The sequence below is a fragment of the Camellia sinensis genome, chromosome 2, assembly GCF_055761805.1.
Source record: "Camellia sinensis isolate YWXY chromosome 2, ASM5576180v1, whole genome shotgun sequence".
Lineage (NCBI taxonomy): Eukaryota > Viridiplantae > Streptophyta > Magnoliopsida > Ericales > Theaceae > Camellia > Camellia sinensis.
This window is the reverse complement of record NC_138962.1, coordinates 183,751,505-183,767,817: the sequence shown is the minus strand read 5'-3', so window position 1 is coordinate 183,767,817 and position 16,313 is coordinate 183,751,505. Positions and strand designations below refer to the sequence as shown.

General features: G+C 36.9%; 1 protein-coding gene across 1 annotated transcript in view; it reads right to left on the bottom strand.

The window, feature by feature from the left end:
- Positions 1-9,277: 9,277 nt before the first annotated feature.
- Positions 9,278-16,313, bottom strand: part of LOC114261768 (very-long-chain aldehyde decarbonylase CER1) — a 61,732-nt gene continuing 54,696 nt past the window's right edge. The window contains exons 8-10 of the mRNA XM_082913632.1: positions 15,448-15,540; positions 10,662-10,835; positions 9,278-9,605 (exon numbers count right to left, since the gene is read on the bottom strand). Coding sequence (XP_082769758.1) covers positions 9,453-9,605; positions 10,662-10,835; positions 15,448-15,540 — 420 coding nt within the window. The 3' untranslated portion in view covers positions 9,278-9,452. The remainder of the gene's footprint in view (positions 9,606-10,661; positions 10,836-15,447; positions 15,541-16,313) is intronic.

The following is a 16,313-nucleotide window of genomic DNA, read 5'->3' as shown; positions in this document are numbered from 1 at the left end:
CAGAGCGGACCTTGCTGGCCTTCTTTGGAGTTCCTTGGCCGAGCTGATCTTGCTCGCCAAGAAAGAAGTCGCAGAGCGGACCTTGCTCGCCTTCTTTGGAGTTCCTTGCCGAGCTGGTGTTGCTCGCCAAGAAGGAAGTCGCGGAGCGGACCTTGCTTGCCTTCCTTGGAGTTCCTTGCCGAGCTGATGTTGCTCGCCAAGAAAGAAGTCGCGGAGCGGACCTTGCTTGCCTTCTTTGGAGTTCCTTAGCCGAGCTGATCTTGCTCGCCAAGAAGGAAGTTGCGGAGCGGACCTTGCTCGTCTTCCTTGGAGTTCCTTGCCGAGCTAGTGTTGCTCGCCAAGAAGGAAGTCGCAGAGCGAACCTTGCTTGCCTTCTTTGGAGTTCCTTGGCCGAGCTGATCTTGCTCGTCAAGAAGGAAGTCGCGGAGCGGACCTTGCTCGCCTTCCTTGGTGTTCCTTGCCGAGCTGGTGTTGCTCGCTAAGAAGGAAATTGTGGAGCGGACCTTGCTTGCCTTCTTAGTGCGGTCACCGTCTTGCAGACTAAGAACCGAGGAAGAGTTACCCTGATCAGATAGGTAATCCCAGTCACGCTTGCGTGGACTGAATTAAGGGGCAATTGAGAGGGAGATTTATGATCTGGATTGGGCCGTGGTAATAGCCGGACAGATTTGGGCCGGACAAGATTGGGCTGAGGTAGCGCGGTCCTGTGCTGAAAGGATTTGCTCGGTTAAGGCAAGGCGTGGTTGGACCAAGCAACATAGCTGCATGGTATAGAGGCCAGTCAAGTGAGATGTCCAGCGCCAGGGAAGGCGTGGTTGGATCGGGGTTCACGAGTTAGCCCGGCAGGAAAGCCGACGGCAAACCAGCATGAGCTATCCCGAGCTCGGCTCTGCCGGGATGCAGCCGAGCTCGGTCCTCATTAAGCGCGGCGAGAGGAGCGCTCTGGCCAGTTGCATAACAGGGCCGTTGATAGCCGAGAAGATGCAGCCCGGCTGTCGAGCTCCCATTAGAGTGGGCTGGCAGTTTGGTTAGGTGGTGTTCAGCAAGATTTGTGCTGACAAATGGGATAGCAACACCACGTGTCGAGAGACGGATGGAAGTAGATTTGGGGCGCAGAAGGTATATAAGCGAGTCTGCGCCTCCCATGCTGTAGAGATGAACATTTGGTGAGACATACACTAAGCACTCAACACTCTCCCTTCTCTCTATCTATCCCCTGTGTGTGTGTTCTAACTTGATCGTCGGAGGGGTTTTTCGGCCACACACCGCCGGGTAGCTCACCGCCGTTGTGCTCGCAGGTCGATTGGACAGACAGGAGTTTGGAAGAAAGGAGTGCGAGTTTGCCTGAATATTTGCTCCCCGCACAACAAGAATAAGTCTTGGACAGTTTTTGGTGAAAATGTTTGGAAAAACAAAATTGAATAAATTATGAAAAAAAATTCACCAAAAAAAAAAACTGGGGCCAAAACTTATGCTTTCATTGCAAAGCCAATATAAAGAATGAAATGACATACTTTAAATTGAATTCAAAAATATCTTGTTTTTGCGTTTATTTTTTGTCTGATTAATTTATTTTTTCTTAAAAAAAATTAGAAACAAATTCTGAAAACTCGTGACAGAATTATTAGGTAAGACTTAAGAGAATATGGAGGAAGAAAATTCATTTTAGGAGTGCAAATTGCATTATACTATATTGTAATACAATAATGCTAGGTAGTTCAAAATTTTGTGGCTAAAATGGTTCAAATCACTCAAAACGACGTCGTTTTGAGTGTAAATGAGTGTAAAACGACGTCGTTTTGACAGATTTGAGCCATTTGAGTCACAAAATTTTAGGCTATCAAACATTTTCCATTGTAATATAGGACTGGGTTTCATGAGTTGGTCTGCAAATTGAAACTCCTCTCCAAATAAATAAATATATAAAAGAAAATGACATAAAAATTTACTCTTTAGATTCACTTTTTAGACTTTAGAGATATATTAAATAAATAATTAGTTGATAATTAAAAAAGACTTAAGATAGAGAGAATTATCTTAGATATTTTAATAGGCTGTCACATTAAGTAAGTTTAACTTTTGAGTTAAAATAACACTACTCATAAATAAAGGAAGGAATCACTGCTGTGATTTTCATTTGGGCTTATTATGTAATTACAAAAAAAAAAAAAAAAAAAAAAAATTGAAAAAATATTAAAGGTTAAAATGTTTGAAATAAAATTATTTTTAATATGATTCATATCACGTGCATTAAATCTATATTTGGCTTGAGTTTTTTATTATTATTTTAGTCACAAAAGACAAAATAGACTAAAAAGTCAATAAAATAAAATATTATATTCAAATCATAATTATTTTATTTTTTTCTTACAAAAGTTAAAAAAGTTAAAAAATTTATCCAAAACAAAATTTTTAACCTCAAACTAAAATAATTAAAAAATTACAAAGTTAATCCACATTGAAAGGAAAGGCTAAATTTAGGCCAAGTTTGATATCCTCAGAAAAATTTAAAAAATCAAAAAGTCACTATCTTATTTAAGTCATATCATCTTATTTAAGTCACATCACTTCTCTATCACATCATTTCAAACCCAATCCATACCCAACCTATATTTCATAAAAAAATGAAAAATATACTTATTTAGTACACTTCATACAACCCCTTACCATACAACATGCATTTGAATTTTGAACACTATAACACTTTTGTTTAGTCCTGACATAGAAAACAAGAAGAGTTGACATTTTGAATTGGGGATCGCACCGTAGCATAAGGGAAAAGTAAGGACTTGTTTGGGGATCTCACTGTAGCTTAAGGCATAAGTAAGGACTTGTTTGGGGAGTTTTTTTTTTTTTTTTTTTATATTCCAAAAAAAAAAAAATTTTGAAGAATTGACTCACTTTTCAAATTTTTTAGGAAACTAACCTATTTTTTGAAATTGCATGCAATTTTGAAATTGAAATTGCATTTGTAATATGCAATTTCACCTTGAAATCACATGTTGAAAATATAATTTCAAAAAGTAAAGTCTATGTCATCATAAATTGCATTTTTAACATGCGATTAAAACGTGAAATTACATGTTAAAAATGTAATTTTAATTTAAAATTGTAATTTCAACATACGATTTTAAAAAGTGAATTAATTTCTCAAATAGTTTGAAAAGTGGGTTAATTCTCTAAATTATTTTTTTTATAGAATATTTTTTTTAAAAACTCCTTATTTGGAAATATATTATTTTAATATTTTTTTAACTTTTTATAAAAAATATGTAAAAAAATAAAAAGAGTAATGTGATAATTTATAATATTTTTTTAACTTTTTCACTACCATTTGATAAATCTTTTATATAAAAAAATTTAATTAATTGGGTCATATTTTATTTGAAAATATTGGACAAATATAATTTTGTAACATTCTATTCGTGAAAGATAAATATAACATGCTTTTATATGATTTTTAATATCTGATCAATCTTATATTTTGGATTACTAACTTCTAATAAAATTTTATAAAATAAATAATTTAAATTATAAAAATGACCCATATGAGGCCCCACTGAAATGAGCAGGACCCATAAGGCATCCCATTCCCTCAAGTAAATACTTCTCCTTTAAGTTTACTACATCATCATAGCATACATCTATATAAAGGCTTAAGGTAAAGCCAACAATACAATTATTTGGAAGAAGTCCAAAATCCTTTCACATTCTAGAGATAGAGAGTACTCTTTTATTACAATTTTTTTGTGAAATCTACTCACCACATCAATGGAAAATCAACTTGAGGAGCTCATACCCAAATTTGCCAATTCCATTATCACCAAAGCAAACAACAACAAAATATTCACTACCATCCTCTTCTTCTTCCTCCACACCATTTACAACCATTTTCGTCGCCGACGCTGTCACCACCACCACCTTCCTGTCTCCACATTCAAACCCAATCCTCTCAACAATGACACCCCTCACTGTGCAGTGTGCCTCTACGACTTCACCGCCGGTGACACGTTCCGGAAGCTTCCAAAATGCAACCATTGTTTCCATGTTGATTGCATTGATGCATGGTTTAAGTCCCACGCAACATGTCCACTTTGCAGAACACAAGTTCTTCATCTTCCTTCTCGGCATCGACATGGAGGAGTTCTTTTATCTTATTTTCTTTCGTTTTCTTGGAATTTTCTCGGGAAAATGGAGAATTATGTTAATGATGAGTTTACCGCGGCTTTTGTTGAAAATTTGAGGCACTTTTCCTAGTTTAATTAAATCGTATCTTTGTTATGAGCCTAGCTTTATTGCTTGTTCTTATTTTGTAATTTTGTATTGTAAAAACAATTGGCATTCATTTTGTCTTTGAATTGCAACACAAAAATAGTTGTATACGTGATTTGCTTAATTTTTACCTGACATATATTAAATAACTATTAAGGTTAAAATCAAGAGTGATTTCAAAAGAGAATAATTTTTTTAAATGAATTAGTAATTCATTTATGAAATTCTTACTCACGACTTTTCACTTATAAATCTCCATGAACCAAAAATGTTATGAACTTAAACATAAGTATTACTGTACAATAATTGAATCAAATCCACATATTACTTTTACCTAAAATTCTTGACAAATTTTCATAATTCCTAAATTTTCTATTGGCTATTTGAGTTAAGAAAAAAGATTGAGATCTCCTTTGGGGGTCATCCTTGACCCCTTCGCTTTTCATTGGTCAACTTTTCTTCTTTTTTTTTTTCTTTTTTTTTTCTTCTCTCCCAATCCCCAACCCCCACGTGTGTGTGGGGTGATGGGGGTGAGAGTTTCAAGAGAGTCTGAATCAATGCCCTTGAGTTAATTACCGTAAAACTACGGTCTCATAAATATTACTAGCAAATTCACCCAGAATTGAAAAATATTGCGTAGAGTGTTTTATATCGGATTCATATAAAAAGTGAATGTATACTATATATTGATTTTTTTGAATGAAATAAAAAAATTATTTAAAAATTTTAAATTTATAATATTACTGAATTAATTAATCAATTTGTTGTTTTTTTAATTCAACTAAAAGTCCCGGAGTTAGTTTGTTGACCTCAACTAACAGTCTTAAAGTTAGTTTGTTGAGCTCATCAATCAAGTTGGTAGAGAGAGAGAGAGAGACAGAGAGACAGTACTTTTGTGTAAAGAACGTTAGTTGTCGTCCTGTATTACCACGACTCCAGTTCTCTAAGTTCATGTTTGTTTATTTCTTACTCTTCATTTTCTATTAAAATATAATTGATTATTACCATTTAAAAAACATATATATTTGATTTGAATTTAAAATCTTTCCAATTACTTAATATTAAATCCGGACTGATGCGCGGACTGAACACATCCAATCGGGATCATGGAGTCATCCTAGGCACCGTTTGGGAAGATGAGTTTGTGGCTTTTTTAGTTATTTTATTTTAGTCACAAAAGATAAAATAAGCTATTTTAGTCACAACAAACAAAACATCACATTCAACTCATAATCATTACACTCTTCTCTCACAAAAATAATCAAAAAAATAAAAAGCCAAAAAGTCCTTCCCAAATCAAGATTTTTAGCCCAAGCTAAAATAATCAAAAAAGTCAAAAAAAAAAAAGTCAACCCACTTCTCAAACGACACCTAAGTCTTTATTCTAATGATTTATTTCGTTAATTTTGTAAGACCTTATTATAGATTATTTAGAAAAAAAATAATTTCATAATGTAATTTATTTCAAAAAAATAAATTGTCCATTTTGAAATGAATAATTTCTATTTATTTTTTAATATATATGTGATTTGATTATTGATTATTCATATTTGATTAATCTAATTTTTTTACATGCATATTTTTCTTAATTTTTCATATGAGATGAATGGTTTGATCATTATACTTGATCAATCTAATTTTTTGCATGCATTTTTCTTAGTTTGTCATATGAGATGAATGGTTCAAATCATTGTCATGAGTATAGATTAGTCACAAAATACATCAACTTTACCCATGAAGTGAAGATCTTCGACTTTAATAAATCCAATCTCTGATAAATCCATGGACCTAAATAGATGTGTCAAATTCATAAGTACACCAAAGAGAATCCAATTCCTAATGACGCTATTAGTTGGTTTGAATGAAAAATATTTTTCTTATTTTTTAGCATTTGGTATAACAGAAAAGGAAATTTGACGAAAAATATTTGTGCAATTAACCAAAAACAAGCATAATTGAATGCAATTTTTTTTTTTTCCTTATGCTTTTTAAATGTGAAAAATATTATTGAAACTAAAACACTAGTTAAAGAATGAAACGCAAAAGTAATAAATTTCACAATTTCAACCAATGAACTACTAATTAGTACACCACATGAATTTGTCAAGGTCCATACTATAAAATTGTTCTTTATCTATGGAGGCCTTTGATTAGCAGATATAACAGCACACAATAATAGAGAAGACATTGGAGCAACTACTGCAAAACAGAGGACACATTCCTCGTGACATGAAATAATAAAGTTGGCTTTATTTATGTACAACCTAACGTTCTTCGTCACAATAAACTGGACACAGAGATTGAATGGAAGGTAAGGTTGATTGGAATTGCTCTCGTTACACTTTTAACTACAAGCATTTATGTATGGCCCACTCTCTAACCTTTCTAATTTAATTTATTCTTTGATAGTCACATTTGTTGGATGTGCCTCAAATTTTTAGAGATGCGCCTCTAAATGTTATGTATTTTTATAATAAATATTATGTATTTTTGTGGTAGAGTTACGATAATATATGATTCAGAAATTAAGTTATACATTTTGTGGTAATATTACATATTTATTCAAACATTTTTAATTACAAAAATATTTAATATTGTCACAAAATGCATAATTTTATTTTTAAACCATAAATATTGTCGTAACTCTACCAAAATATTTATGTAATATTTATTACAAAAATGCATAACATATACCACAAAATATGTATCAAGACGTATATAGTACATATCCTTTCATAAAATTTAGGAAAAATTATGTAAATAGTTCCTGTAGTTTACACGATGTGTCAATTTAGTCCCTGTAGTTTTAATTTGCTCGATTTTGTCCCTTAATTTAACGGATTGTGTCATTTTAGTCCAATTAATAACGGTTGTTAAGTTAATTGAACAGAAAGTCAAACAATGTGTCAATTTGGTCCCTGTATTTTTCACAATATATCAATTTAGTTATTGTCAAAATCGAAAAAATTAAAACTACACGGACCAAATTAACACATCGTATAAAGTACAGGGACCAAATTGACACATTGTTTGACCTTCCATTAAATTAACTTAACAACCGTTATTTATTGGACTAAACTGACACAATCCGTTAAATTAAGGGGTAAAATCAAGCAAATTGAAACTATAGAGACCAAATTGACACGTCGTGTAAGCTACAGGGACTATTTACATAATTTACCTTAAAATTCATATTCCAGTTTTTAAGATACCTCAAATTTAGGTTATGTTTTTTCTGCTTAAATAACCCAATTCCACCGTCATGCCACTCCTTCACCGCAACCTCCCCATCTCTTCCGCAGGCCGTCGCCCTATTATTATCATTATTATTCTCATTCCTTCTCCTCCTGAGCCCCTCCATTCTCCTATTCTTCATATACTCCATTTCTTTATTTCTTCTTTTTCTTCTTCTTCTTCTTCTGTTCTATATTCTAAAACTAAAAACTCTAGATTTAGGATTCGTGACGGGAAAGATTGAGGAGGGCGGTTCACGATGAGGGAAAGGGATTGGGTTGGGGGTTTGTTGCGAGGGAAGGGGGTCGCCGTAGAGCAAAGAAGAAGAAAAAGATGAAAAAAGAGAGGAAGTGGCAGCGACAAAGAGTAGAGGAGGTGGCAGGAGTCCAGATCCTCTGCCGCGTTTCTCTGCGGTTGTCCCTGCGTCACTCCAAAACGACGTCGTTTTGGGGCAAAATTTCAAAAAAAAAATGACGCAAAAACACAGAATCAGAAGAGGGAGAGGGGGAAGAAGGAAGCAGGGGGAGAGAGAGAGAGAGAGAGAGGAGAAGAACACAAAGTGGGTTTGAAACACAGCCTCTCTTTCACTTCATCATCTGTGTTTTTTTTCTTAACACACAAAGTGAGTTGTAGTTTGGGTTGTTTTGCTACTTCATACTGCATTATGCCTGTTGTCAGATTTTTCAAATTGCATTTCATACAAGTCCGTCCTAACTTTTCATGTGATAATTTTTGGGTCTTCCTATACTAGGAGCAAGCAAATCAACTTAGCTTAGAGCATGGATGTATTGACAATCTGCCAACCTCTGTTTTAAGGAGGGAACACAAGCGAAGAATATACATATATATATATATATATCGAAGAGTATACATATATATATATATATACATTGATTGAGGCCTTCTTTTGATCTGAATCTCTCAGATCTGGTTCAACATTACAAGTGGTGGAGGTTGGCGGAGGAGAAGATCTGGATGGTGGTGAGGCGGCGGAGGTTGCGCCAGAGATCGCCGTAGGGGTTGAATCCGATGGTGGTGCCGTTGTAGCCCAGGTGCTTGCTTGAGGTTGAGGCTGCTTTCCCCTCTCTCTCTCTCCCCCTGCTTTCTTCTTCCCCCTCTCCCTCTTCTGATTCTGTGTTTTTGCGTCATTTTTTTTTTTGAATTTTTGCCCAAAACGACGTCGTTTTGGGGCGCCGCAGGGACGGCCGCAGAGAAACGCGGCAAAAGATCCGGACTCGAGGTGGCAGTGGCAAATAGGAGGCTGGGAAGGGCTAGCTAGAGCTAAGGAGGGCTGGTCGAAGGATGGCTATAGTTAGGGTTAAGGTTTGGCCATTTTGGTAATTTGATTGGGGATAAATGGTATTAATTAATTAATTAATTTTTTTTTTTTTATAAATAAAGTGTCGGACAAAATTTTTTAGGTACATTTAGGGACTCCCAATTTTTAGTTATAGTCTTTTGACACGTATGGAAGTAATCATCTATGGGAATAACTTTAATATCGAGATTTTGAAAACTACAACTCAAATTTATGCGATGATCTTTAAATAAGATAATTATGAAACTTTGACTAATGTACTGTAGCTCGTTTTATTTGTTAACTATAATTCATGAACCCAATTACCATTGGAAATATATTGTAGTGTGTAAGCCTCTTTAATGAGTAAAATACGAGTCAAGTTAAAATAAGTCAACTTGATTCATAGCCCTAATTGGTCACACCCAAAAATGATAAATGCATACTGATCCGAAAAGGAATATATATTGTAGTACGACCCTTACATAGAAAGGGGGAGAAAAATACATGAAAAATGAAAAGTTCAGTACAGATATTAAAGTTTTGGAATGAACTAATAAAACAGGACTGTTATAGGCAAACTTGCGTACAATCGAAGGGTTTTTATTTATTTATTTATTTTGGTGACTAAATTGGAATCATATCATGATCAAAGAGGCTTAAAGCCATGTTTAAGAGTGGCTTCCCAAACAAGGCCAATGTCAAACATCTTCTGGCCACACTCATGGAGGTTCCATCCTTCTAAGGCATGCACTATCCCAGCTACACGTGAAGCACTCATCACCCTTCTTGGCAACCAATTCTGTTTTCATATATATATATATATATATATATCATTATTTTACATAAAACTAAAAATTAAAATTTTCACATAAAACATCTATTAGAACAAAATACATTTTATTTAGCTTAAAATTTAATGTTTAAACGGCTGTACTTTGTCATATTAAGGTGTTGGTTTAAAACTTTTCAGTTTTTCAACTATTTGTTTTTTGGGAATGGGCTTGTCTTTATCTCACATTGTGGATTAGCGGTAGTTTTCGGGTCTATAAGATCTATCACAAGTTCCATTTTAATTAGTTAATTTATTTATTTCATTGGTATGTGTATGTAGATCATTCATGAAAAAATACTAGATTGATTCGATAATCTTGCCCATATAATTTCATCATATTGGTCATCTCATTATAATTATCAGATTAATTTAATTTAACTTTTTTGTTGGTAATATACACGAAGAGGCATAGAAAATGAACGAACTAAATCATTAAAATTAGACCTAAGAAGGATCCATAAATTTGGACAGCACAGTCCAATCTAAATTTAGATAGAAGCGAATCGTTTTCTTCATTTTTAGGCTCAAAAAAGTTTGTTACACTCAAAGAATCAACTTTTTTATACTGGGTTTAAAATTTTTTTTTTTTTAAGTTGCAAAACAGACCCTTTTTTTTTTTTTTTTTTTAGGGTTTTTAATATTTTACCAAATACACCAATTTCAAAGTATATCTTCATTTTTAGGCCATGATGTTGTTGAAAAGTGTTTCTTTGGGTTCGTTGGGGATGTGAGTTGGCTTTTTGGGGTTTTGATTTTCTGGCGTTTTGATTTTTTTAGGTTGGGGTTAAAAAGTCTCATTTGAGATAAGTTTTTTGGTTTTTTTTGACTTTTGTAAGAGAAAAAATGAAATGATTATGGTTTTAATGTGATATTTTATCGTATTAATTTTTTAACCTGTTTTATTTTTTAGTGACTAAAATAGAAAAGTTAGATTTTTTTGACATGTCAAACGAATGTTTTGTTTGATATACAATAGGAGAGTAGTTAAGAAATGAATGTGTGATAATGAGTAAAGTGACTAACCTCACAAGAGTCCAAGTTTTGAAGAGAAATCGGAGCCATCATTGATGGAGAGTAGTGGTACAGGCAGTCACTGCGCACTCTCTCTGGGGGAAATTGTGAGAAAGGAATGAAAATTGTTCCTTTTGATGCCTTCCTTTGTTCTTCTTCACTTAATCCATCTCCCACTAACCATATCTACATCAATTTACCATCTTCCTCATTTCAAACATATATACATATCCAAAATTGACTTAATTTCAGCTAGGCTATGTTCAAATTTTGAATTTATAAAAAAAATATATATATAAAAAAAAAATTAGAAACTAAACTTTTTCTCTCAATTTTTTCTGTCTTTTTTATTATTATTATTTTTTTTAGGGCAAATTACAAACACCTCCTTAAGGTTTGGTGAAAATACAAATTTTCTCCTGAGGTTTGAGAAATTACAAATTGTCCCCTGAGGGTCAAATTTTCATAACAAATTAGGAGAAATTAGGGGGGAATCTGTATGAAAATAAAAACCTTAGGAGGCAATTTGTTATGAAAATATAAACCTCAGGGAGCGGGATGTAATTTCTCAAATTTCAGGGGAGAATCTGTATTTTCACCAAACCTCAGGGGAGGTGTTTGTAATTTGCCCTTTTTTTTATAAACCAATCCCCTCAAATAGTGAAATGATTTATCTACCAAATTTGGTGTCGCCCGAATTATCCGAATTTGTGCCAGTTGGATGACTTTTCGAATGACCAGCTTCACTCTCGTCTACCACGGTCGTCACCCTATCATCTAAATGATTGGTCGGTCGACCTACTAGACGACTGGCATGACAAAATTCAGACAATTCAACCGATATCAAATTCGTGGATGTAACACTGCTGTCCCAAATATATATAGTCCACAGATCCTAAATATATCAACTAATTAATTACTGAGTCAAACACTGGAGATTAACTTACCAAAAAGTGACGAGGAGTGAGGAACGAAACATAACCAGAGATTCAAATCCTCGTACAACTTTTTATATGAAAAGAATGAAGGAAAAAAGAAAACCTGTCTTCCCATTCCACTCCCCTCTACACAATCAATAAGCTAGTAGGCTATAATTTAAAAAATATATACATATATATATATATATATGTTGGGATTTGGGATCCCGCCCAAGACCTTATAGAAATTATTCCATGCAGAAAAACACACCCACACTCAAGGAGACACAATATTTAACGTGGTTTGGCCTCAATGCTTACGTCCACGGGAGAGTAGCCGGTTATCACTATAACAATGGAGATATTACAGAAAGATTACAATAGAGGAGGAGCTCATACTCTCCGAGCTCATACACTCACCCGTCTCCCTCGCTCACACCGAGGGAGACGGTCTCTCCGCCTCACATATTGGCTTGCTCTGCTCTCTCACTCACACCCTCCCCTTAGCCTCCATTTATACACAGTCAGAATGGAGATGGAGAGGCTGGCCTTGCATATGGCCAGCTATCTGGTGTGCTGGCTTCACATGGCCAGGTTATGTGTGTTGGCTTCCTAACATGGCCAACCTTGCAACACATGCAGGATCACCCCTCACATGGGGTGATGATATCCCACAAATCACCCCATCAACCCATGCGAGGTGATCCACAACACACATTGTTGCTAATCTTGTCACGCCCAAATTCAACATAGTTTGCATCTCCTCACTGAGACGCTGCATCCCTTGAAAGCTAGAGATAATACACCAGAGATACAAGAGGAGGAGGGAATCCTACATCCTCAACTCAACTCAGACCACTCTCTGATTTGGAGAGAACCGCCGCTCCTATCTCCTACAGATCTCTTCCACGCTTCCTGTCTCGGATGTCTTCAGCATAGTCTGCATCTCCTCACTGAGATACTTGCACCCCCTGAAGCTAGAGATAATACACCAGAGATATAAGAGGAGGAGGGAATCCTACATCCTCAACTCAACTCACACCACTCTCTGATTTAGAGAGAGCCTCTGCTCCTATCTCCTACAGATCTCTTCCACGCTTCTGTCTCGGATGTCTATACCTGCTATGCTTGAACTTGCGCAACCAAGATATCCGACACCCCCTGATTGGATGTCCTGCACCCCCTGCTCGGGATACCCTTGCATTACCGTGCAACTCCTTGCATGATGAACACTGGAGCAACTAGAAAACTTCAGAGTTTGACACATCAACATCCTCAATTTTCCTTGCTCGGAGCTTATTTCTGAACAACCAGCCTTTGCTTTCTGCACTTCAGAACAACTTCCCAGCGATCTTATACGCCCATTGTCTGTGCTGCAATCCCTGATGTTCGGTTCTGTCTCACTTGTACGTCCGTACTGATGTTTGACAGTTAGCCCTTCTGCCAAGACAACTTCCACCGGTCTGTACAAGTTACCACTATGCAACTCCGTGCATAGTGCTCGCACCCATGGCTTCTAGTCTCCCTGCGTCAAGCTTGCTTCAGAGATCTGCATCAACTCTATCATCTGCTGCCATGGAACTAAAGAAACCACCATAGAGAAATAAGACTTGCCACTCCTTGGCACGCACTCCTGCGTTTTACCTGTCTCAATTTCTCTGTCTGGAAGTTCCTGTGAACTTTCAACAACCCGTTGCTGCATACTCCTCTTGCGTCTCTGTACGATACTCTACCATACCCTTGCACTGCTGCACGTCTGCATTTGTGCTTCTGCGCTTAGTATGCTCCTCTGCAACTATTGTTCTACACGTCCACGTACCACCAGTACTGACTCGTATACAGTAGCTCCAACAGCCACAATATTTCCCTGAGCCTGAACTGGTTGCCAAATCATCTATCCGTCGATGAATGGTCTTCTCTTTTGATTGAACCAGATCCTCCAACGAACTCCGGAGATAATCATCTTTGCAATCCTCTGATCACTCCTGACCAATCCTGATCTCCCTTGATTTGCCATTTGATCAAGCCTGATCTCCTCTGGTCTTCAATGATCTATCTCAATCTGTATCTGGTTGTCCAATCTGGTCAGAATCTGTCCATTCTAACCTCTTCAGTGAATCCGCAACATTCCATAATATCCGGCAACCTTCCTTCGAGTATTGAAGATAGCAAACACCCATGTTTTGACAATCTTTCCAAACCGTTCAGAATTTCACTATTCTGACCTCGCGGTTGCGTCCGGAGCGGTCCGTTTAGCTAGAACCAATCTTTGCTGCATTTTCGGGGACCTCACTGAAAACTATCCCCGAAAGCTGGGCCACACCACAATTTTCTGAAAATTCTGGGCCAAATTTCAATTTTCAGAAGTTCAAGGAATATTCCGTGTACCAACAAAATATTCCGTCCACTGCACCTGATGCCGTTCGTCTCTTTAATCTGCCTTCTTTTTACAGAAACTCCGTCTCCAAAATCCGACCGTACGGATGTGTCCGGAATACTCCAAATAGTCGGAAACCACTATTGGATCACCAAAAACGGACTCCAAATGGCTTAGATCTAGCCAAAACATTTTGTACGCCTCAGATCTGCGGCTGCACCATAGCTGCGCCGCACCGGATTTTTCCTCAGAGTGATGACGTGGCGATGACGTGTCTGCCACGCGGTGATGACGTGTCTCGCTGACGCGGCCTGCGCGTGTTCCAGGCGCGTGGATGACACGCGCTGACTGCCCACTCGTCTTCTTCCTTGGTCAGCGCGTGGGGCGCGTGTAGGAGACTGGGACCACGCGCCGGGTGCCTGAACGGCGCGTGGTGGCGCGTGCCGAGACTGGGACTCACGCGCCAACTTCCAGAGGCGCGTGAGAGCGCATCCGGCCTCCGTTGGGTGTCTGCTTTATATGGTTGGACTCCTCTTCTCGAGCCCTTGCTCCTGGTATGCTCAAAATCGTATTTCGAGCAACTTGATTTCTGGGCAGTTTCAGACAACACGCTGTTTTTGTTCCGAAACGCCACCAACGAGGCTCTGATACCACTTGTTGGGATCTGGGATCCCGCTCAAGACCTTATAGAAATTATTCCATGCAGAAAAACACACCCACACTCAAGGAGACACAATATTTAACGTGGTTCGGCCTCAATGCCTACGTCCACGGGAGAGTAGCCGGTTATCACTATAACAATGGAGATATTACAGAAAGATTACAATAGAGGAGGAGCTCATACTCTCCTCACTCACACACTCACCCGTCTCCCTCGCTCACACCGAGGGAGACGGTCTCTCCGCCTCACATATTGGCTTGCTCTGCTCTCTCACTCACACCCTCCCCTTAGCCTCCATTTATACACAATCAGAATGGAGATGGAGAGGCTGGCCTTGCATATGGCCAGCTATCTGGTGTGCTGGCTTCACATGGCCAGCTCATGTGTGTTGGCTTCCTAACATGGCCAACCTTGCAACACATGGAGGATCACCCGTCACATGGGGTGATGATATCCCACAATATATATATGTATACTTAAAAATCGGATCTAGAGTTGACTGAATCATTAGGCCATTTAATCTGTTGCCTACACATGAAAAAAAAATATAAAACAACTTTTTTTTTAAGGTTGAAGATTCAAATTTTTTTAAAGATTTGTAAGATAAGGTTTCATCATTCGGAAAAAAAAAAAAAAAAAAAAAAAAAAAAAAAAAACAAACCAACAAACATAAACCTTGTGCAATTAAAATTTTGCATATGAAATATTGCATATTTCTATGTTCTAACTTGTTACAATAAAATGTAAGCTACATATATTTGTGAAAGATACCAATAAATAGAAACAGATCCTATTAAAGGCCAATTCCAGGAAAAAAAAAAGAAAAAATTATAAAAAGATTACCTTCTCAGCATAACTCTCTGAGACAACCACATTGTTTCCAAATTTAGTTGCCAGCTTAAGCTTCTCATATTCAGTTTTGTAAATGGTAGATACCTGTCACAAAATTTAAGACCTATGTAAGATAATTAAAAATAATAATAAAATAAAATAAAACATTTTTTTTTTGTTACAGGGAAATCCTCCCACCCTCCCGCAGGTCCAAGGCAGCGCCCCATGAGGAGATCACCAGGGTCTGTTGTCCGTTCCGAGTAAGAGACTATAACCTGGAAGCTTGTCCCGACCTCCCAATGCAAGCTCCGATTAAGTCAGGACTCGCACAGCAGGGGAGCATTAAACCCACACCAAGGAGCTGATTAGGCATCCTTGAGGTCCAACCTCCTAACCAACAGTGCTTCGCCCAGGAGATTGGCCCAAGAGAGGGAATTGAACTTGTGACCTTGGGGCTTAAACCCCAAGGCTTTTACCACAATACCACAACCCCTTGGGTTATAAAATAAAACATGGTTCATCTCTTTGTCGTTGTTTCATTTCATCATAAGATATATATATATATATATATATTTCTTTTTTCCTTTCAATAATACTATTGCTATTGATGCAAAATAATTGGTAGCTACACCTCAAAATAGGTAGCCCACTATCAACACAAGCCCCATCCCATTATGCAGTAAAAGTTTTATTCTCCCAACGGGCCCATCTAAATGTTGTGCTACGTTTGGGTTGTAGGATCATACAATCAATGCACACAATTTGAATTTGACCTCAAACCATTGAAAGTCTGTTTGAGTTCGGCTAGTTTACTTAACAAATGAGTAGAATCAAATCTTTTATGCTTGATCAGCTACAAAGACAAACTCAAGTAGAAT